This window comes from Cnephaeus nilssonii, assembly GCF_951640355.1.
Source record: "Cnephaeus nilssonii genome assembly, chromosome: 15".
Classification (NCBI taxonomy): Eukaryota; Metazoa; Chordata; class Mammalia; order Chiroptera; family Vespertilionidae; genus Cnephaeus; species Cnephaeus nilssonii.
In genome coordinates this window covers 38,305,726-38,329,875 of record NC_137086.1, presented here as the reverse complement: position 1 = coordinate 38,329,875, position 24,150 = coordinate 38,305,726, and the positions used below count along the sequence as shown (strand labels likewise).

The 24,150-nt window shown below is 43.7% G+C and overlaps 1 protein-coding gene across 1 annotated transcript; it reads right to left on the bottom strand.

Annotated features, from left to right (window-relative positions):
* Positions 1–6,864: 6,864 nt before the first annotated feature.
* On the bottom strand, positions 6,865–22,202 carry LOC307111640 (serine/threonine-protein kinase MARK1-like; the record flags this gene model as incomplete). Its single annotated transcript, XM_079791632.1, has 3 exons — positions 6,865–7,014; positions 21,046–21,640; positions 21,799–22,202. 3 exons carry the CDS (start codon positions 22,200–22,202, stop codon positions 6,865–6,867), a joined length of 1,149 nt encoding a protein of 382 aa, XP_079647758.1.
* Positions 22,203–24,150: the final 1,948 nt, after the last annotated feature.

Below are 24,150 nucleotides of genomic sequence, written 5' to 3'. Positions count from 1 at the left end.
ATCTCTCTTAAGAGTATTACAGCCCTAGCTGGTTTGGCTCAGTGGATAGAGCGTCAGCCTGCGGTCCCAGGTTCGATTCTAGCCAAGGGCACATGCCAGGTTGCGGGCTCGATCCCCCGTGGGGGGCATGCAGGAGGCAGCCAATTGATGATTCTCTCTCATCATTGATGTTTCTATCTACCTCTCCCTCTCCCTTCCTCTCTGAAATCAATAAAAATATTTTTTTAAAAGAGTATTACATTCTACCATGAGGCCAAGATTTTTAAAAACTAGGTTAAAAGTCAGAAGAAAAAGGTTCTGATCCCCACTCCATGAACTGGAGTAATTCAATTTAACAAATATTCATTGAATGCCTACTACATGCAAGGTTTCAAGTGCGGTCCCAGAATTCATCTGGCCTCAACTTCCTTATTTACCCCAACTTATTAGGTTTTCTAGTTGGACAGGTGAGTTCCAAGAGCTGTTTTAGCTCTAAACAGCTATGATTTACACATATACAGTAAAATCCTTCAGCTCCAGAATAAGTGAGGATGGGAACAGAGAAAGAGGCACAGTGTTGATTAGTGGTCAGAAGAGACTATAGAATCCTTTTGTAAAATGTGGTTAGATATTATTCAAAGTTATGCAGTTAAACACACTGGACTATGACAGACACAGGAGGGTGTGATATATACTGAGGTGCACTACCCTGGTCCCCATGTAGGGAAGACCTTCTGCACCCTTCCAGATCTGCCTCAGCTGTAGAGCTGCCTCACCTGGCAGCCCACACCTGGTGCTTTGATGGGTATAATGGCCTGTCCATTTCAACCCAATGTAGGATACTCCTGAGCAATGTTTGCTGAACTATCTCCACTGGGTTGGCCAAGGCTTTAATCACAGGCCCTCATCACAGTTCAGCTTCTTCCTCTGCCCAATCTTGCTTCCTCCCCCTTTCCTTCACAGGAATTGAGCCCTAATAACATCTTTACCCCAAACTTTGTCTCAGCATCTTCTCCTAGACAGCACACACCTAGGCAGTTGGTTATTATGGGTTAGCCATGCACGTATGTATGTGTATATGAGATTTTGTTCAGAGATCCACCTCCCCCCGACTTGACCCTGATTACTCTGTAGCTCTGAGCAAACAGTGCGATCCCATTCATCTTGCTCCTGGCCGATTTAGGAAGGAAGTGTGATCCACTCCTGCCCAATGAGTCTGCTTGCGAGCTCACTAGAGGTCCCTATTTTTGAAGTGTTTCCTCAATAATAAAGAGCAATACACAGGGAATTTCCTTCCAATAGACATGGCTGTGTCCATTTTGATGCCAGAACTCTGGTGGCCATCTTGATACTAGGATAAGGTACCATGCTCATTGAGACGGGCAAAATGGGAAGGATGTGAGACCCAGGTGATGTTTTTGAAGTACTGATTTGGGAACCAATCCTGAATGTGTCAGGTCTTCTTGTTATGCGAGATGACAAATTATCCATACTGTTTAAACATGTAGCCAAAACCGGTTTGGCTCAGTGGATAGAGCGTCGGCCTGCGGACTGAAGGGTCCCAGGTTCGATTCCGGTCAAGGGCATGTACATTGGTTGCGGGCACATCCCCGGTGGGGGGTGTGCAGGAGGCAGCTGGTCGATGTTTCTCTCTCATCGATGTTTCTAGCTCTCTATCCCTCTCCCTTCCTCTCTGTAAGAAATCAATAAAATATATTTTAAATAAATAAATAAATAAATAAATAAATAAATAAAAACATGTAAGGTCTATTTTAATGAATACCTAAAAAATTGTAAATACTGTACCAATTTTTTATGTTAGGTAATTGAAAGTTTGTCATTAAGAGCAATATAAGCATACCTTTGAAATCCCATTTCACAAGAATTTGCCAAGCAGAAACAAATTTCACCTCAATTCATGCTAATTACTGTGGATTGTCCAAGTATTTCAAGTCCAAGGTTAACAGCCTCATAATTGAGGTGACCTAGTGTGTAATCCACCCAATATCACACACCCACCCTGAGTGTAGAAATTATGCTCTGAAAGTCTCCTAGGGCATTGTGGTGAGACCTCCAGGGTGTCATTTCTGAGTATAAAGCCGAAGTTCACTGAACAGTTCTCTAATTACTACTTTGAACTACATTCTACAAACAGGAGTAGCTCACTTCCCTGTTGTGTTTTCCAAAGATATAACTTGTTCATGGCAAGCCATTAAACTTCTTGCAGGCTCAGAGAAAGCAAGGCCCTAAGTGGAAAGAAATGCACATTTCTGCACACAAGGCCACATGTGCAGGTCAGAGAGGCAGCTCACGTGGGATCTAGCTGGGCCAGAAGCGCTCCAGCGCCCCACCTGGATGTGGACAATCTGTCTTCTGTCTCTACCAGCTTGTGGTTCCCAGGATTTGGGCTCAGATATTTCCCCTATGCCAATTCCCTTTGGCAGGAAAGACACCTTCTGGCATCACCATTTCTACTCCCAGTCCTTTACCACTGCCAACCTCCTCATGTTTTATCTATTTTTATTTGAATTGGTGATCAAGGAATTAACCCAGTTTATACAAACTCCGTCTTCCAAAAGCCATTATGGTGTAGTTGCAATTGTGATATTTCGTTCTCCAAATGAATCGAATTGGATTTTAATGACAGTAGACTCCATTAAGCAACACCTGATTGGGTTACTTCCTAGAAATTTCATCTTCATTGCTTTCTCCATCATGTTACCCAAAATAACACAGCAGGAGAGCTATCAAGGACTTCTGCCAAGCTATATGGATTCATCCTTGAAATCAGGGTCCCATTTTCTGCTGTTTCTAACAAGTCAAATATTCCTGTTTCATTCATTCATTCCACAGGACACTCTCAACACAGTATCCGCTTCCATTGAAAATGGAAAAATCAGTCATTTGTAGGTTACTTAGTAGTTCCAGGAAACTATAATTCCTAGAAACTCTCACATGGGGAGTATAATTTATACGTAACTTTCTATTTTATTGGAATTTATTTTTAATAACATTAAAGCATTTCTCCTTAGAATGGAAAAGCTAATCTGATGTTATATTTATTTACATAACCTGAATTAAGCCTGTGTAAGTCAAGTGAAGAATAAAACAATTACTCTGTAAATCAGTCTGAAGAGGTCCGGGTTTTCCTCTGACAACACCAGACTCGAAGCAGGTCACATCCTATCTGCAAAGGAGTGTATTTAGGATCTTGACAAAGTCCAACAAGACACGCCCCTGAAGGTCAGGGTATGCTTGTCTTGTCCCCACTATAATTCAAGGGCTGCACATGCACAGCTCCTGCCATATAACAGGTGATCAATGACATGCTTGTTGGAAGAATGAATAGACGAATGCTTGAGAATAACTGAGAAGTGCCTGGGCTGTGAATAAACTACCCTGTCACTGTAGTCAACCAATCTGCTTTCCATTTCACCCTAGTATTCAGTGCCTTTGGTCAGAAGAGGGGAAAATGGTGAAGCCATCCTGCATAAATGGCTGTGTGTGCCTAAGGCAGAATGAGATAGAGAAGAGAAGCATAAAAGAAATAGCAACTTGGTCTTTTACCCCCTCGTTCAAATCTAAATATTCAAATTTAGTTTTCCCTTCACCAAATAAAGTCTTCATAAAATGAAACCTTGACTTGAAAGTGTAAATTAGCACTTTAAATTAATGGAGATTTTTAAGTTCTCTCCAAAGAAGTTGTCAAACCACAAGTGAACCACGAGATGGCAAAGATTTATACCACCACCAACTCTCCCCAAAAGCATCATCTGAGGCTTCGCCCCTGTGTAGCATATCTGAACTAACCGAATGCTAATCTGCATTTCTCATATGGAAAAGTATTTATTGAGCATCTACTGTGTATGATACCCTCTGAGTTATATAGGACACAAAAATATAGGATGTAGATTTACACTAACTCAAGGAGCTTACATTTTGCTAGGAAGATAAGGCCCATGGAAATAAAAAAGCACCACAATGATTAGTTCAACAAAGCAAAGCATAAAAACAGACAAGTTAATGGGAAGAAAATAAGTGCTACACTTTAGAAGAATGCATTATAAATCTCCCTCTTACTAAAGAGAGCAAGCCAAAATGCAAACTATTTTAAAGAGACTCCTAAATAATGAATTATATATTTTAATGGGCGGCTGCAATATTATTGTAAAAAAATGCTAAATTAAGGATATTAGCCATGAAAAGATACATTCCCAGTTTTCTTCCATAAGAGGGATTTTTGACCCAATGCTATTAAGTATTTAAGAATGTGTTGTTTGCTTTTTAACATTAAGTATCTGTTCATGTGTTATTTTCATAACTTAAATAAATATTTTAAAAACTTAGAAATAAACCCTAATTTAGTTTCTAATCACCTCCTGAAGTCTATTTGGGATCATTTCTCAACATTCCTCATGCTAATAGGGCACATTAAACTACATTTGGACAAATGTTCAGAATGGAATATTTGAATAATAACCTTCTTATGTTTTGATAAGTGCTCATTCACATACGTAAGACAAAGAATTACAAGTTGGAAAATAAATGAATTGTGACACATCAAAAGCATTTTCTTTCCTCTGATATTTTTATCTGTTTTTTGGCCTGGATTTTGAAATACAGGAGAATGTTATCATGAATTCCAAATATAATTATGTGTTTCTAGAAAAGAGACGTCATTATTTGATAGCACAAATGGCTTTGGTATGATAGCCAATGCCATTTCCCCCACTTTGTTCTTGTAAGTCGTCCTAATTGAACACTTGGAGGAGACTCAGGCCCTATCCTCTCAGGCAGAATCAGAAATGGCATTAAAGCTATGATAGAACATCCTGCTAAAAGATTACTTCTACATGATAATTAAATCAAAAGCCAGGCTTAAAGGTGAGGAACAAATACTAATCTTATATTCTTCTCCCAAAGAGAAAATGACATCACTTCAAAACACAAGGAGTTTGTCTTTTTTAAGATACGGAACAAAAACAAAACAAAAAGGGATCAGGGCTCATGTCCTAATCTTCTTGATTTCACTCCAAATGGAAAATAGGCCTAAGGAACTCTGAGTATGGCATCGAATCAGGTTAATACCAATTCACTACGTCCACTACAAGATTAATACATGCACACTGGGCAGAATATGACATATGTATAAATATCCCTTGGCACTGATTTTGTTTAAACAAGTATTCTCCTTGGCTACTCACTAACACTCTAAACAGAGTTTGTAGAATTTTTTATATTTACTCGCATTTATTCTGGCCTCTACAGGGGGTGCAAACAGCTGGAAAACGGGTGCCTGAGAAAGTTGCCATATGCCTGGGCCTGTGACCAGCATACAAATGTTCCCCCTCTTTAAGCTAAAGGCTCAGGAATAATAAAAAGGGAAATTCTTCAATACCTGTTTTCTTCTTCCTTAACAGAACCTTTTGGGGAATAGCCAATGGCACAGCTGTCAGCAAAGGCCATTCAAAAAAAGATTTGAAATTATTCCTCTCAAAACTTGTAACAGTCCCCACATTGCTCTCTCCATCACAATTCATGGGAACTTTTGGATTGAAAAAGAGTGCTAGTGACCCACAGGTTGAGAACTGCTAGTAGGGTCGCCTAAGACCATCAGAAAACACAGATATTTACATTACGATTCATAACAGTAGCAAAATTACAGTTATGAAGTAGCAACAAAAATAATTTTATGGTTGGGGGGTCACCACAACATGAGGAACTGTATTAAAGGGTCACGGCATTAAAAAGGTTGAGAACCACTGAGTTAGGTGGTGGGAGAAATGGAGAGATGTCAGTCTACTTATAAGATGAAAAAGTTCTGATGATCTAATGTATAGCATGGTGATTATCTATACTAATAAAAGGGTAATATGCTAATTAGACCTGATAGACCGGATGTCTTCCGGACAAAGCCACAGTGGTGGGGCCAAGGCAGAGGCGGTTAGAGGCAATCAGACAGGCAGGCAGGCAGGCAGAGCGGTTAGGGGTGATCAGGCAGGTAGGCAGAGGCGGTTAGGGGCAATCAGGCAGGCATACAGAGTGGTTAGGGGAGATCAGGCAGGTGAGCAGTTAAGAGCCAGTGGTCCTGGATTGAGAGAGGGATGTCCAAGGGGTGCAGGCTGGGCTGAGGGTGCAGGCCAAGCTGAGGGACACCCCCACCCCATGCACGAACTTCATGCACCAGGCCTCTAGTAGTTAATAATATGGTATGTATTATATACTTGAAAATTGCAATGAGCCCTAGCTGGTTTGGCTCAGTGGATAGAGCGTTGGCCTGCGGACTGAAGAGTCCCAGGTTCAATTCCAGTCAAGGGCACATGCCTGGGTTGCGGGCTTGATCCCCAGTAGAGGGCATGCAGGAGGCAACCGATCAATGATTCTCTCTCATCATTGATGTTTCTATCTCTCTCTCCCTCTCCCTTCCTTTCTGAAATCAATAAAAATACAAAAAAAAGAAGAAGAAAAAAGAAAATTGCAATGAGTAGATTTTAAATGTTTTCACCACAAAAAAAGAAATGGAAATTATGTGAGGTGAGGGAGGAGTTAACTAACCCTACTGTGGTAATCATTTCACAAAATATAAGTGTATTAAATCATCACATTGTACACCTTAAAATTACATACTGTTATATGTCAATTAGATCTCAATAAAGCTGGAAAAGAATAAGCCCCTTTCTGCTTGACTAAAGAGGAAAAACTCCAGACTGCGAAGATCATTGGCTCGAAAGAATGTGGTGATGGCCAGTGCCAGTCAGGGTAGAGTAAAAGCATCGTGGCCTACCTCTCCCACTAGTTACCATGTAAAATTCTGCATGAAATGCAAGAAGCAATGACCTGCAGAATCTGAAAAGTCAAAGAAAGCAGGCAAGTCAGAGAGGGAAGTCAAGACTTAAAGAACATCAGGTACAGCAATGCGTTTCCTGGGGGCAGGGTTTTTCCTTCTTTATCTTCCAATGCTGACAGAATAGGGTCCACGCTGTGGAACTGTGAAACAAGCATGGAAAGCAAAACTCCAAGAGAAACCTCCATTTTCTAGGGGGAAAAAAAACCCTGTAAGCCTAAGAGTGTGGGAGAAATAACCTTTTTTTTTTTTTTTTTAGGCCTAACCTAAGGCCACTCTCAGCTTTTGAGGTACACAAATACCTAAAACCACAAGAGGAGAAGAAATCCCTATGGTCCAAAGAGTGTGGAGCGAATCCCTCTTCTTCTCCTCTTACTACTTTGAATCTGAGGACAGCCTCAGTTGTTCAGAACTGCATGAGAAAATGGGGGCAATGGGGATTACCTCTGAGAGAACTCCATCTTTCTGACCAGAAGAGCAGGGAAGAGGAGGTCCTGGAAGCTAAAGAGTGTGGGGGCAGTCACTGAGAACAGAGAATTGTAGAAATGGATCCCCTAATTCTATGTCTGAACCAATACAGGTCTGAGCTGCATGTGTGTGGAATGGACCCAAAGAAGCATAGCAAGGGCTTTGAGGCCTGGCCAAGCCCCAGACTAATCTCTAAGTGGTGCATGTGCAGGGAAGACTCAAAGATTATAGCAACAGTGTTGAAGACGGAACTGATACTGGATTCTCAGCCCACATTTTGTGGGCAAGAACTCCCGGTCTGCACCTAATGGGATTGATGGCCTGCTGAAGCAGACAAAATAATCAAGATGCTCCAGAGGATTTTAGCAAGACTCAGAATCATGCAGCTTAGCATTCAAAATGGCCAGGATACAACCCAAAATTTCTCATCTTGAAAAACAGAAAAATCTGCCCAATTCTTAAGGACAAGGCCATCAACAGATGCCAGCACCAAGATGACTCAGGTGTTAGAATGATCAGATAATGACTTTAAAGCATCTACAGCCATTCTCCAAACTGTAAAGATAAATACTATTGAAATGAATAAAAAGATAGATGCTGTCAGCAGAGAAATAGAAATGTTTCATTAAAAGAACCATGTGGAAATTTTAAATCTAAAAAAGATAATATCTGAAGTAGAAAATTCATTGGATGGGCTTAATAGCAGATGACATAGAAAAGAGTTAGGGACTTTCAGATAGATCAATAGAAATTGTCCATTCCTAGAACAGAGGAAAACATGACTGGGGAAAAAATTATTAATGTCTCAGAAGCCTGCAAGACAATGTCAGAAAGTCTAAAATTCACTATAGTGGAATCCCCAAAGAAAAGGAGAAAAAGATTGATGCAGGAAAAAAGTATGTGAATAGATAGCGGCTGGAACAAAAACAAAGGAGAAAAACAAATAAGAAAATGGTGAACCTTAAGCCAATCATGTAAAATACAAATAGCTTAACCATGCCAATTAAAAGATAAACAGATTGGATTTTTTATAAAGACCCAGCTACATGCTATTTTAAATTAAAAAAAAAACTTTTAAAAATGTAATTATATAGTTGGGTTCAAGTTAAAATGATAGGAAAATATATACCATGCAAATGTTGATTTTTTTTTCATCCTCACCCAAGGATATATTTTTAACAAGGGGAAGAGAGAAAGAAAGAGGGAGATGTGAGAAAGAGACATTGATAGGTTGCATCCTCTATGCACCCTGACCGGTAATTGGACCCACAACTTAGGTATGTGCCCTGACCAGGAACTGAACCCACAACTTTTTGTATACTGGATGACACTCCAACCAGCCAGGGTGCAAATGTTACTTTTTTAAAGCTAGAGTGGCTATATTAATATCAGGAGAAAGCAGACTTCAAAACAAGGATTTTTACCATAAATAAACACAATATAAAGGATAAGAGGGTAAGCTTTCTAAGAAGACATAACAATGTTAAATGTACCTAACAACAGAGCATCAAAATACATGGGGCAAAAAGTGAGAGAATTAAAAAGAGAAATAAGTCAAAGATGATACTTGGAGAGCAAACAAGCACATGGAAGTGTGACAGCAGAAGCAGAGGTCGGAGAAGAGAGATTTGAAATGCTACTCTGCCAGCTTTGAAGAGAGAAGGAGCTGCAAGTCCATGAACACAGGCGGCCTCAAGAAGCTTGAACAGGATAGGAAACATTCAACATTCACCCAAAACACACACACACACACACACACACACACACACATACACGTGTGCATGCACCATCATGGATTATACATATCATCCCCTCCCCACGTCTTGCTCTAGCCTTCACCTGGACTTGGAGCCTCATGTTTCTTGAAGGTATCTGCCCCACCCCTCCCTCTGCGACTGCCCTAGATAGCCCCGAAGACCCCCTTGTGGTCCTCAGTTCTGTGGCTCTGATTCACTTATCAGTGGAGCTGTGCTTTTTATTAAACAATTAAGAGAAAATGCCCAGATTTCTCTAAGCCAAGTCTGAAGGTTCCACAGAGGAGCCTTTTATGCAAGATGTAAAGTACATTATAGCAAGACCTGGAAATAGCACAACTTCCTTAAAAATAAATATACAAATAAATGTCAACTTCCTCCACGGAAGCTTGTAAGCAAGGTTTATGTAAAAGTAGGCCACCCACAGTAGCTTTCTGAGCTCACTATTGAGAGAACCCCCCAAAAGAAACATAGCATTCCTGACCTCTTTTGGAACAACACCCCTGCCTTGGGAACCTTCAGGGCTTCTAGTACACCAGGGCTTAAGTCTGGTGGCATCTCTGGGATTTCATGTGGAGGGCAGAGGCACGATGAAGGATATTCTGGGAACAGTAGCCACCTCTGAAACCTGAACACATAATAGAAACGAAAAGACCGCTGACAGAATCCCAAGGATATTTCACAGGACCCAGTTTGAAGGCCTCAGTGACAATGTAGTAACTAATGTGCAGGAGGGCCAGAGTTAATAGTGACAGTTTTCTGAAACCATTAGCCTCAACAAAGTGTCCACTGCCCTCTTTCCACTGCCTGGTTCCCACTGATCTCTGTGTGGTTTGTGCTGGTAACTGTGAGGAAAAGGAGAAAACAGCTTCATGATAGCCCTGGCCATTTCTAGCTTGGGATCTGGCCACATAATTCTCCCCTGAGCAGGGATCATGGAATCTTGATGTAGTTGAACAAATCCTATATAATAAAGAGGTGATATGCAAATTGACCATCACTCCAACACACAAGATGGCCACCCCCATTTGGTCAAAGATGGCTGCCACAAGATGGCCGGCAGGCGAGGGCAGTTGGGAGGGACAAGGCCTGCAAGGGAGGGCAGTTGGGGGCAATCAGGCCTGCAGGAGAGGGCAGTTAGGGTGACTAGGCCAGCAGGGGAGGGCAGTTAGGGGCAAACAGGCTGGCAGGGGAGCAGTTAGGCATCAATCAGGCTGGCAGGGGAGTGGTTAGGGGGTGATCAGGCTGGCAGGCAGAAGCGGTTAGGGGAAATCAGGCAGGCAGGCAGGCAGGCAGGCGAGCAGTTGGGAGCCAGCAGTCCCGGTGAGATCGGGCCTAAATGGGCAGTCGGACATCCCTCGAGGGGTCCCAGATTGGAGAGGGTGCAGGCTGGGCTGAGGGACACACACACACACACACACACACACACACACACACACACACGTGCACACCATGCACGAATTTCATGCACCAGGCCTCTAGTTAATTTATAAACTGCTTGAGTGTAGGATGTTTGAGTCAATACCTCATTGGAGAATGAACATTTAAACTATCACATCCTCAGTTGATGATCAGTTTCAAATCAAGGATATAGAGAAGTGAAAGGGAGAATTGTGCAAACCGTGCTTTTATAGTCAGTGCTAACTTATGGATTTCAGGATTCTTTCACACAGCCAAAGGTGAATAAAAATGTAAAAGCTCTGGAGGAGAAATTATTTGGTGAGCAAAGGTACAAAGTATTTAGAAAAAGCATATTGCCCCGTGGTTAGAGCTTTGTAGAGATCTGATATCCTCTTCTTAAAAAACTGTGGGCCTTGCAGCCACATTATCAAAGATAAGAAACCATGAAGGACAGAACTGATAGACCTGACCATATACAAGATTTTTTTTAATTTTGTAGGTTAAAGATATTACATAAAATTAAAATATACACCACAAATGGGGAAAGTAGAATATTTGACAAGCAATAGGTTGATGTCTTTAACATACATAGACCTCTTTACTCAATTTAAAAAAGTCACACCACCAGAAAAGTAAGTAAAAGGGACAAAATCAGGAAAATGAATGATAACTATATGAATATATAAGGAATATTCAACTTTATTAATCAGGAAGTACAAATTAAAACTAAGTTTTTTCCATCAGATAAGACTTTAAAAATGACCAGAGACTTTCTTACATACTACTGGTAAAAATATAAGTTAACACAATATTGCTGCAAAGAAATTTGGGAAACACATGAAAACCTTAAGATATTCATTTCTTTAAAAAATATATATTTATTTATTTGACTCAATAATCACTTTAACATTAATAATCTCACTTCTATAAATATATTCTAAGGAAATCATCACGAATGTGGGCAAAGATATGGATGACATTTATAATGGTGAAAAATTGGAAAGTACCTAGATATTAAAAATAGAAAATTACTTAATACATTAAATAATGAAATACCATTTAGCTACTCAGAGAAATATGGGAATGATTTGAAATATTTATTGAAATAGAGTGATTGTCATGGCATGTTGTTAGATGAATAACGGAGGTACAAACAGGATATACAGTATGAGTCACTTTTGTGAGAAAGATAGACAGACAGATGGGTAGATGGTTGGATGAGTAGGTGAGTGGATAGATGGATGGATAGTGGATGGTAGGTGTGTGGATGGATGGATAGATGGGTAGATGGAAATAACTGGGAGATGCTACATATCTGTTAGGAGAGAATACCTCTTCTCTACCACAAGTTTCCTTGAGGAAAGATTGTCAATAAACGATCCTGGTCTCTCTCCATCCCCTTTCACTCATTCCATCTCAGGGGAGGAAGCGTGACTCATCTGGTTGATAATTCTGGGCAGAACAGCTGAGGTGTAGTTCTTACTCCTGGGTGCGACCTGGTTGCAGTGAGTACATAGTCTTCACCGCCTGTGGGCCAGGAGTCTTACCAAGTCCAACGCCACCTCTGATAGGGTGGGTCCTCTCTTAAACTGAGCCCTCGCCTTCCCCTGTTCACAGTTCATACCTCCTCAGGCTGTCTGGGCTGAGCCAACCAGGTGGTGACTTCGAATGGTGGGGGGAAACCTCTACACCGGTTTCCCTGGAAGCGGGCTGAGAAGCACATGGCTCGGGGGTTGTCGGCTGGCTTAAAATTCAGCTGACACCACAGAAGGCTAAACTGAGGGAGCAGCAGAGAGTCCCTCAATCAAACCAACCTTAATGACCAATGTGCACTGATTTCAAAGAAGACCAAAGAGTGGGACTAGAGTCAGACAGCCTGGGCTTGGATCCTGGGTCTGCCTCTTTTTTCACTGGGTCCTCTGGGTGAATTCAGCCTCTCTGACCCTGTTTTCTAATCTCTAAAGTGGGGCTCATAACAGTGCTTCCTCCTGGAGTTACTAGAGGATGAAATGAGACCACCTGCGTAGAACACTGTACTGGGCCGCCTCACAGTAACTGCAGGATCCGTTGTTATTTTGTATCCCAAAACGCTGTACCAGCCCTGGCCAATGGGCTCAGTTTGTTGAGCATCGTCCCGTGCACTGAAAGGTCACTGGTTCGATTCCCATTCAGGGCACATGCCCAGGTTGTGGGCTAAATCCCCAGTCGTGGGGATGTCCTGACCTGTATCTCGTACAGCTCGGGGCTCTGGAGCAGTCAGGTTGGATCGGCACCCGGCTGCCGGTAGCAGAGGCCAGAGAGAATGTGCATCCTTCTCTGGGCTCCCCCTTCCCTGCCTCAGCCCCCACCCCACCCCCACCCCGTTCTTCACTCCTTCCTCTCTGGCTCTTCTTTCTGGGAAACCCAGGCTGACCTTGGAATATCTCTGAGGGGCACATTTTTATGGTTAGTGTTTATTTCCCTCTCTTTCCCTTTTCTCTATATTCTAATCATTCCTACACCAAACACTTCCTATTCTCATAATTTTTTAATTTGATTTTTTTTTATTGATTTCAGAGAGGAAGGGAGAGGGAGAGAGAGATAGAATCATCAGTGATGAGAGAGAATCATTGATCGGCCGCCTCCTGCACACCCCACACTGGGGATGGAGCCCACAACCCGGCATGTGCCCTGACCAGGAATTGAACTGTGACCTCCTGGTTCATAGGTTGATGCTCAAACACTGAGCCAAGCCAGCCAGGCTATTCTCATGATTTTTTTAAATCTTCCCCCGCCACCACCACCCCAAGGTTATAGTCACATCTTCAAGGCTAATTTTCCTTTGTTATAAAAGTGATATGGCCCTAGCTGGTTTGGCTCAGTGGATAGAGCATTGGCCTGCGGACTGAAGGGTCCCGGGTTCGATTCTGGCCAAGGGCACATGCCTGAGTTGTGGGCTCAATCCCCAGTAGGGGATGTGCTGGAGGCAGCCGATCAATGATTCTCTCTCATCATTGATATTTTGCTCTCTCTTTCTCTCTCTCTCTCACCCTCTCCTTTCCTCTCTGAAATCAATAAAGAAATGTATTTTAAAAAATTATTCATTAAAAAAATAAATAAAAATAAAAGTGATATGAAATGAGAGTTAGGGGGAAAGTGTGAGAAAGTGGCATTAAACATTACTAGCAAAAAAAAAACAAAACTCATACCCAACACAGAGTCCTCCCAGGAAGCAGGGAGCAGGAGGCAGGAGAGAGGGAGCACAGTGTCCTTCTCGGATGCTCCGCAGCCAGCTCTGGGGCCGGTTTCTGGGAAAAGCGGGGAGTCCCGTGGGAAGAGGACAGGGAGACGGGAGGGAGGGCATGGCCTTCCTTTGTCGTCCAGCCTGGCCCAGGAGCTGGGATGAGGAGCAGACAGGGCCCCCTTCTGTCCCAGGCCTTCTGTTCCGGGAGGTGCTAACTGACTGGCAGGCCCGGGTGAAAGGGGGGCGCGGAGAAAAGCAGAAGGCAGGAGGGTGACAAAGTAGGTGCGGAGGCCCCTCGCAGAGCCAGGAAGAGTCATCGCAGGTGGCAAGATGGGCCGGGGGAAGATGCCCAGAGCTGCACAGCGCTGTGCTGAGGAGCAGGGGACCCTCAGGTGTCTCATAGCTAAGAAGCAGGAGGCTGCGGGAGAAGGAGAAAGGCTCCCCTCGGCTGTTTGATCACCACGGGGAACCTCGGCCCCTGCCCTGCCCTTTCAGGGTCTGCCTGCTGCCTGGAGACCAAAGCCCGCACCGCAGGCTGGGAGCCAGCCCTGGGCGCCTAGCCTTCCTCCCAGGGCAGCCTGGCCTGGCGGCGGAGCAGCACACACCATGGCCGGGGCAGCCGTGCCCCACGCTGGGCCGCAGGTTCGGACAGCATGGGGGACTCGCTGGGGTGCCCCCGCATTTGATAACAAGGTTCGTCTCTGAAACAAGCAGGTAAAAGCCTCAAAATTCTGCACAAAGTGAGGCAAGAAGCCACCTGAGTCCTGCCTGCTCAGTCCGGCTAATCTCTCCAGGTGTAACCCACATGCACATTTTTTTTTTCATTCCCACGGATTGCCTTTTATTAATTGTGGTGAAAAATATATAACATAAAATTTACCATCTTAACCACATTACGTGTATAGCACATTAGCAGTAACTCCATGCACACCGTTGGGCGTCTGCTCTCTAGAACCTCTTCACCCTGCAAAACCAAATCTTGACACCCATTGAGCGACAGCGCCCGTCCCTGGCAACCACCATCCTACTTCCTGTTTCTAAGAGTTTGACTAGCCGAAACTGGTTTGGCTCAGTGGATAGAGCGTAGGCCTGCGGATTTCGGTCAGGGGCATGTACCTTGGTTGCGGGCACATCCCCAGTGGGGGGTGTGCAGGAGGCAGCTGGTCGATATTTCTCTCTCATCAATGTTTCTAGCTCTCTATCCCTCTCTCTTCCTCTCTGTAAAAAATCAATAAAATATTTTTTAAAAAAATAAAAATAAGAGTTTGACTAGTTAGACCAGGGGTCCTCAAACTACGGCCCTCGGGCCACATGCGGCCCGCCGAGGACATTTATCCGCCCGCCGCTGCCTGTCCTGCTTAGCAGCCAACTCGTCCAGGCCCGCAGTGCGCATGTGTGGAATGTGCGCCGCACTCTCCGACTCCCCTCCTTCTCTCTGAGGGACAGTGAACTGGCCCCTGTTTAAAAAGTTTGAGGACCCCTGGCTTATGACATGCAGGTACTTAGCAGGAAAACTGTCACTTATAAACACAAGGCTGTTTGTCATCAAACAGGTAAACATAAAACAGTGCAAGTGGATTAAACTTTTCCTAATTCACTCTAAAGCTGAAAGGAAGGATAAGACAATAAACCCATGGGAGCTGCCATGCTGTTTGTTTTCTAAGCTGTCAACCAAACTGGAACTGATGATGAGAGGAGGAAGATAACAAACAATAGAGAGAGAGCAAGTGCCGGGCAAGTCCCTGGCGAGTTATCAATGCCGCTTCTCTGCAGTCCTCAGGAGTGAGATCGGAGAGGCAGAGGAGGAGGTACGGTAATAGGATACAAGGGCAGGCCAGACAGGTGAAAGAGGCGTGTTTTTCTGGGCACAGTGCCGCTCTATCTCTTTTTCCCATACCCCGGGCGTCCCAGACGCCAGCAGCTTGCTCCGCCCTTCACTTACACCTTCCAGGTGAGGCGCCCCCTCACCTTGTCATCGGGGACCGTGTTAATTCACTTCTTTCCACGAATCCTGGTGAGTGGATTTTCTTCTACCGTACTTGTACAACGCCGCCCTTGCTGCTTTCATATGGTCGCCGCATACAGTGGAGGAAGCTCAAAAACAGCCACGGCCGCATCCCCGCCGTATGCGGGCGAGCACCCGGCCGCACTCCATTCATTTCAATGGAGCCGGACAGAGACCGTATGCGGCACAAAAAGGAGCTGACCGGAGACACTTGCAGTCTCCGTCCGGCTCCATTGAAATGAATGGAGTGCAGCCGTTTTTGAGCTCCCCCCACCGTATGCGGTGACCGCAGATTCTCCAGTCCGGCTCGGAAGTTTCAGCACCCACCCTATAAGACGGCCTCCGGTGTATAAGACGACCCCAGACTTTTGAGAAGATTTTCCTGGGTTAAAAAGTCGTCTTATATGCCGGAAAATATGGTAATTATTTATGTTTGGAGCCCTTCAGAAATGGGAGTTTTTGGTAAATAGTTGTTATAATCCTGGAGTGAGGTCATCCTATGATTCCTCTGATTCTTGGAAAATATAAATACTTAAAATTGACTAAAGAGGAACAATTAAAAATTCTTGGAAAATACAAATAATTGAAATTGACTAAACCCAATGGAGTAATACATAAGGAACACATTCAAAATGCTGTCAAAGAATTGTTTTTTTAAAGAGACTTTAAGCCCAGGGTTTTATTCCAAGTAACTTTTTCCAAGTTTTAATAAAAATTCCCATTGTATGTAAACTGAGGTAAAACAAAGGAAGAAAACCATTGCAATTGTTTTTCAAGGCCAGCCTATTCCTGATACCAAAATGTAACAAAAATGACATTGAAAAAAAACAACACCCTACAAATCAATCTCACTCATAGTGAGAAGTAATAATTCTAAATAAAATCTATTAAGTCTAGTGGTGTATTAAAGAGTGATGCACCATCAACAAATAGTTTATTAAACCAATTAAAAATGTTTACCCCAGGAAATCTAATATAATATGTAAAAGAAGAAAAAATATGAGAATTTCTACAGATTTTCAAAAGCCAAAAGTGAATATTCATTAATAATTCTTGAAATCATAGATTCCAAAAGAAGGAATTTCCCTTAATTTGATATGGAAAAACCTAACTCAAACCAAGAGACAATGCTATTTGTGAAGGTAAAATGAGAAGGACATTCTTATTAAAGTTAGGAATAAGGGAGAAGATTTACTAACACCACTGATATTTAATATTGTTCTGGAAATTCTGACAAATGAAATTGCTATGAAGAATGAGTGCACTTATGGAAAGGAACATAAGTAGTATCATTATATGCACATTACAGAAATGTCCATCAAGAACAAATAATCAAGTTCAAAATGTACATTAAAAAAAATTGTACTTATAATAGAAATATACTTAGAATCTATACAGCAAAAAAGAAGATATTCACAATAATAATAAAATATAAACTACCTAAAGGTAAATATGCAAAGTAATTTCAATCTATTTGAAGGAAAAAAACCTATAAAATTTCACTGAGTGCTATAAAATAAATGAGGATAAATGGAATGGTATTAATATACCCATGTATTTGCTGATGTAATATTACAAAATTTCAATTTCCTTAAATTAACTTTTAAGTTTAATGTAATTACAAAAGAGTACAGATTATAATTCTCATACTTTACTTTGGAGGCAAGTTTTAAATTTATCTGTAATAGCAAATTGATAAAAACCACAAGAAATTTTGAAAAACAGAAAGTAAAGGAGGGGAGCATTTGTGTTGTGCAATATTATAATATTTTAAGTTTACAATAACAAATGGCTTTATACCTATGTACAGATTGACAAACAGATCTCTGTAAGGAAATAAAGAGCCCAAAAAGTGTATTTTAAAAAGGTGGAAATTCAAGTCAGTAGGGAAAGGAAATATTTTTTTTTTCATAAAAGGGTTCTCAGAGAGTTGATTAACAATTCGAAAAAAATACTACAAAATAATGAATCTAAATGATACGGAATTTTTGGACTGGAACACAGATTCTTTGTCTGCCGGAATTGAAGAATGAATCCACAGACAGAAAGTGGTATAGCAAAGGTGGAGATTTACTGAAGAACAAGTACAGACTCCCACATGGGGAGAGGGAAAGAGTCCCACAGAATGGACTCCCACTTGGGGAGGGGGAAAGGGTCCCACTGAGTTCCTTTTCCCTATGGCTTATAAAGGCTGCCAATCCTGGTGCCTTGACATCCCCTCAGATTGGTCACTATTCCCTTACACTGGTTACTATAGTAACTCCTGTGCTCAAAGGTTGAACCTCACTTGTGATGTTTCCCCCCCACCCCATCTCCTTCCCTATTGTTTTCCTATTCCCTTTGGGCTTTCTCCCTCTCCTTCTGAATGGCTTCCTTCTCTTTATTTTGTGAATATAGACCTTTTGCTGTTCCCAGTTTCCTCAGTCTGTGGAAATATACTTGTTGCAGCTTTCCAGCTCCCCTAGTCTATGGAAATATACCTTCTGCTGCTCTGCAGCCGTGCTTTTCTCCATGGTCCCGTTAATTTCCTTCTAATATTTCCTAAACCTGTCCTATTTTACCCCCAAAATTCATATTTCATAAACATGACATTACAAGACAGCTAGAGAAAGGTAAATATATAATTTTGTCTATTATATTGGAAAAGATTGATGGTATTGACTCTAAAAATTTAATAGCTTCTGTATGTAAAAAGATGGTCAAAATTACTTTTTTCAAAACTCCATGCAGGTCCATATTAGCCTTACAAACCTGACAAAACTAGCTTAGTGTGTATAGCCCTTGTCCTGGGACATTTGTAGAAAGTTAGCAGCAGCACTTGTTTAAAACTGCAACTTCCTGGGACAGCAATAACAATTGGAAAAGATAATTTAAAAAATTAAAGCTGAAAAACTTAGCCTGGCTGGGGTGGCTCAGTGGTTGAATGACTGGTTTGATTCCAGTCAGGGCACATGCCAAGGCTGTGGACAGGGGGTGTGTAGGAGGCACCCAATCAATGTTTCTTTCTCATTGAAGCTTCTATCTCTCTTCCCCTCTATCTAAAATAAATAAAATCATATTTTTAAAAAAGCTGAATAACTTAAAAGTAAAAACTGGAGAATGAGAAGCTCCAGCATCTTCCTGGGAATCTAGATGGTCACATGCATGTGTGCTACTCAGGAAAGACCAGAGACGGTCCTAATCTTTCACCTCTGGCTGACCTTGTAGCTCTGCAGAAGCAGTACTAGTAACTAAAGGCTAACAAGAGTTGTTAAGTGCCTGAGGGTTGAAGATGTGCCTCAACAGGCACACAAAGCCTCTCCACAATAGCTGGTGGACTTACTACTTCCAGGCATTTGAGCAATCTTTATCCAGTCACTAGCTGACCACTTAGCTAACCAAGCTGAGGATCCAGTGACCACACACAACAAGGAATACAGGCTTTACAGAATTTGTTCATAAAATTCACTAAACAAATAGCAACAAAAAAACCTAACAGTGACAATACACTGTGAGTGATGAAATCTGATTTTCAAAGATGCCATATCGTATTATTTAAAATGTTCAGTTAACACAAAAATTTATGAGAGCTAAATGTAAGAGCTAAAACTATTGTTAAAAAATATAGGCTTAAATATAGGATTAAGCAATGATTTCTTTTATTTATTTATTTATTTTCTTTTGCCGGGGGGGCGGGAGAACAAATGCTTTAATAAGAAGCCCCACAAACATGGGAGCCAAGGAGCAGGGGAGGAAAGTGACCCAGGAAAAAGTCCGGTCTATGACGTTTCAGTCAGGTGGGGGCTGGGGGGTGGGCCCACAGGGAGGGCAGCCCCTCCTCTTGACCTCCAGGGGGCGCCACGCAGTCTTCCCAGCTCAGCAGGCATTTTGGGCAAGGTACTTCCGAAGACCACGGTGCTGCTGGATACAATAAAGATTTATTAAATTAAAAAAAAGAAGAAAACAAAGCAATTAGCAAGATAATATGAATAACATAAATCTGTTATAATAAAAATAATTTAAAAAATGATGTTTGCAGAGCATTGAAAGAAATGTTTGAACATGTGGGCACCAAACTATTAACAGTGGTTGCTTCTAGAGAATGGAATTACCCCAGCTTTTCACTTCCTGCTTTATAGATATCTACAGCATTTACAGTTTTATAATAGTACACATTGTTTTGGTAACTAATAAAACTTGACATAAAAACAAAAACAAAACACAAACCCTCCTGATGTGAGTCCTGAGCAGAGGCCGCCTCCGCGGTGTGCACCCTCCCTCGTCGGCTGGACCCAGTCCTCTCACCTGCACACGCAGCGGGTGTTCTGGCACCGCTCTCCCCGCGGCTGGTTCTTCCAACCTCTGGCTTGTCTCCAGCACCACGCGCCCGGCCTTCCTGGAGCTCCGCACCTTCGAGTTGACTGTGGCCCTTGCCTTAACGGTTCTCAATCTCCATTGGATGGACTTTGTTCCTTTTAGAACGCCTCTTTCTGGTGGGTAACCCACAGCACGTGAATTTTAGGAAGGCTCGGAAGGCCCTTCTAGCCAACCCCGGCCGGCCCTGGCTGTGGGCAGAGGAAGAGGCGGGGGTGCTGCCCTCAGGCTGCCCAGCTTGGCGGCAGCTTTCAGGGACGGCTCCCTCTGGGGCTCCACCCCTGATGCTGCTGCTGCTGCTGCTGCTGCTGCTGCTGCTGCTGCTGCTGCTGTGGAGGAGGCGGCTGTGGGTCGGGGGGGAGCCCCCAGGGCCAAGCTGCAGGTCTGGGCTGGGGGGAGCTGTCCCGAACTCGATGGAGTCCAATGGGGGAGGGGTGGTCATGGATTCCAGGCTGGGTGGGGGCCCGGTCACGTTCAACCACAGGTAGTGTGGGAGGATGGAAGACTCTTCAGCCCCCCCATCAGATGGCTGAGACCCCTCTTCAGCCCCCCCATCAGATGGCTGAGACCCCTCTTCAGCCCCCCCATCAGATGGCTGAGACCCCTCTTCAGTCCCCCCATCAGATGGCTGAGACCCCTCTTCAGTCCCCCCATCAGATGGCTGAGACCCCTCTTCAGCCCCCCCATCAGATGGCTGAAACCCCTCTTCAGTCCCCCCATCAGATGGCTGAGACCCCTCTTCAGTCCCCCCATCAGATGGCTGAGACCCCTCTTCAGTCCCCCCATCAGATGGCTGAGACCCCTCTTCAGTCCCCCCATCAGAGGGCTGAGACCCCTCTTCAGTCCCCCCATCAGATGGCTGAGACCCCTCTTCAGTCCCCCCATCAGATGGCTGAGACCCCTCTTCAGTCCCCCCATCAGATGGCTGAGACCCCTCTTCAGTCCCCCCATCAGAGGGCTGAGCCGCCTCGTAGCTTGAGGAAATGTCACTGCTGTCCGGGGAGCGGTAGGGCCTTACCTTCACCTTTCGGCCTGGCATCTTGGTCTCCATCATCCTCAGGATCAGGTAAGTGCCCATCTCCCTGTCATATTTCCTCTCCCCTACAGACTGCTCTACCTGGTCTGGCTCGAAGCCGAGCGTCTGCATCATTTCCAGGACCTGGGGGTCCAGGTCCCCCCCGGGCGGCTCGCTGTAGGGCCTCAGTTCCTCCTGGCCCCTGTTGAGCCAGGGGTGCTGCATGACCTCGTCCAGGGTCGGCCTCTGGCTGGGGTCGACAGTCAGCAGCCACCTGAGGAGCTGCTTTCCTTCCCTGGACATGCGGGGTGGGGCCTCGAACTGCCCGGCCAGGACCTGCCTCTTAATTTTCGCTAAGCTCTGCCCCTGGAACGGCACCGTCCCCGTCACGGTCCTGTACAGGGTCACGCCCAGGCTCCAGACGTCCGCTTTCCGGCCGTCGTACGGTTCCTGCCGCAGGACCTCCGGGGCCATGTAGTAGAAGGTGCCGCAGAAGGTGCTCAGTTTGGAGTCGTCGCTCACCCTCCGCCCGAAGCCGAAGTCGGCCAGCTTGACGGCGCCGTCCTCGTCCAGCAGGATGTTGTCCGGCTTCAGGTCCCTGTGGGCGTGGAAGGACATGTGTGGACACGTGGGCACCAGACTGTCCACAGTGGCTGCTTCTAGGGAAGGGACTCACCCAGCTCCCCGCTCCCCGCCTTATGGCCATCTACAGCAGTGACAGTTTGACAACATGCACACGGTGTGGACTAATCAGACCTGTGGGCGATGCCCCGCCGGTGGCAGTACTGGAGCGCCGACACCACCTGCCGGAACGCGGCGCGGGCCTGCCGCTCGCTCAGCGGGCCGTGGCTCTCCAGGTGCTCACGCAGGTCCCCTTCCCGCACGTGCTCCATGACCAGGTAGAGCACGTCTGGGGTGGCGATCACCTCAAAGAGCTCTGTGATATTTGGGTGCTGGAGGCTTTTAAGGCAGTAGACTTCCCGAGAATATCGAGAGAAGCCCTTCGGACTAATGGCTTTCACAACCACCTCCGTCCCCGTGGGCACGTGCCAGGCCAAATACACCTTGGCACAGGCTCCGTGGCCAATCCTGTACTGGAGAACATAGTCTCCAATACAGTGCTCCTGGATGTCGGAGGGGGCTGAAAAGTCATTAGACATCGCTACTCCAAAATAACAAACAAAAATAAATAACTAAAATAAAAAAGAAAAACAAAAAGAAAAATAAAACAAAAAATAAAACAAAATAAAAACAAAATTAAATTAAATAAAAGAAAATAACAAAATAAAAATAAAATAAAAAATAAAATAAAATATGAAAAAAAAGAAAAATTAAATAAAAGAAAAAATGAAAAAAAAATAAGAAAACAAACAAAAATGAAAAAAATGGCAAAACCTATCTAAGGAGTCCAAGTCCACAGGTCACCACAATCAGCTTCCTGGGCTATAACGGACAAAATCCTCGGCCCAGTCAGGGCCTTTTTATAGGAGTGGTTTGCAATTCCATCACAATGGCACCTTATGAGGTCAGAGCAAGAAATGGACCAATCCCGGCTGGGGAGTGGTTTGTGATTCCATCACAATGGCACCTTATGAGGTCAGAGCAAGAAATGGACCAATCCTAGCTGGGGATAAACCATAGTGGTTTTCTCACTTTTTGGTCTCATGACCATTATACTCTGAAAAACACAAAAAGACACACACTTTTGTTTATTTGGGATTTTATATTGGTATTTATTTTATTAGAAATAAAAATCTATAAGATGTGTGTGTGCGCACACGCGCGCACACACACACACACAGAAAAGTCTGACTTATTCTCATGCTCCAGTTCTCAGTTCAAATATCACCTGCTTAGTTCTAAGATCAGATAACCCTGATCCATCCATCCCTACCTACCTCACTCAGGCCATCACGTTTGTCATCTTCATAGCACCGACCACAGTGGGGCTGATTCTTGTTTACTGTCTGTCTTTCCCATGAAGGAAGGGGCAGGACTACAGTGTTCCCGGAGTCTAGCACAGTGAGTGGCAACAAAATAAGTGTTTAATAAATGTTTGTTCACTGGATTAACAGAAGAGTTTGTGGTAACAAAATATGACCAACTATTAAAGTGATTCTAAAAAACAGTCATGTTCTGTCCTCACTCAGCTTTTGGGGCAGATAAGACAGGACCAAGGAGTGCTAAAGTCTGGGTTTCCAGGTCTGTGGTTGCTCAGTGAGACTGAGGAAAAGCCAGCTGGCAGGAGCCTCGCTGTAAAGATTCAAGAAGATGATTCGTCCTTCCACTGGCACTTGCTAAGGACGAAATAAATTTGGACCTGCAGTAAGGCTGCAAGGTATGTTTACATTTTGAATATCCATTCCCAGATTACACAAAAGACTTCTCTGGATGAAAGAATGTCTACAGAGGTACAAAGGGTGGGGTAATATGTTGGGGCAAATTCCACCCTTTATGGAGGCAGAGAGGGAGCAGGCAGCCTTGAGAACACTTTGGGGGAGCCTCTGGCATATTCTATTTCAAACTGATCTTCTAAGAAAAATTCCTACTTTCAGTACATTGAGTGTTTTAATCACATGTATGTTATTCTAGTAATCATTTTCCTTTAACACTTCCTAAAGTCTCAGCTTTGTGTAAAGTGAATCTTTAGAGGGATTAGCCTGTGAGCTTCTCCCTCTAAAACACTTTCGTTTGTTCATTTTTACCTTCCTGCTGTGACACTCATCTCCTAAACATGATAGTCTTTGCTGCTGAGCTGATTGGGACCCAAATGGGGGACATTTCATCAATTCTAGACAGATGTTTACAAGTTACAGTCAGAGATTACAAGCAATGATTTCTTAAATATGACACCAAAAGCACAAATAATAAGAATGAGAAGGAAAACCCCTATTTTGTAAAACTACTGTTTGGAATTCTCTGCTGTTGTTTTAGACAGACTCTTATTCTGAAAAAATAACTTTGCTTTAACCTGCTTGAATAATGAGGAAGATAAACTTAGCTGCCTGACCTTGTAGGCCAGACACTAGATATGCCCATAATCTCAATGCCATGCCAGGTACATTTTTTAATTGGATAGAACTGTGTTGTTTTCAAGGCCAGCTGCGA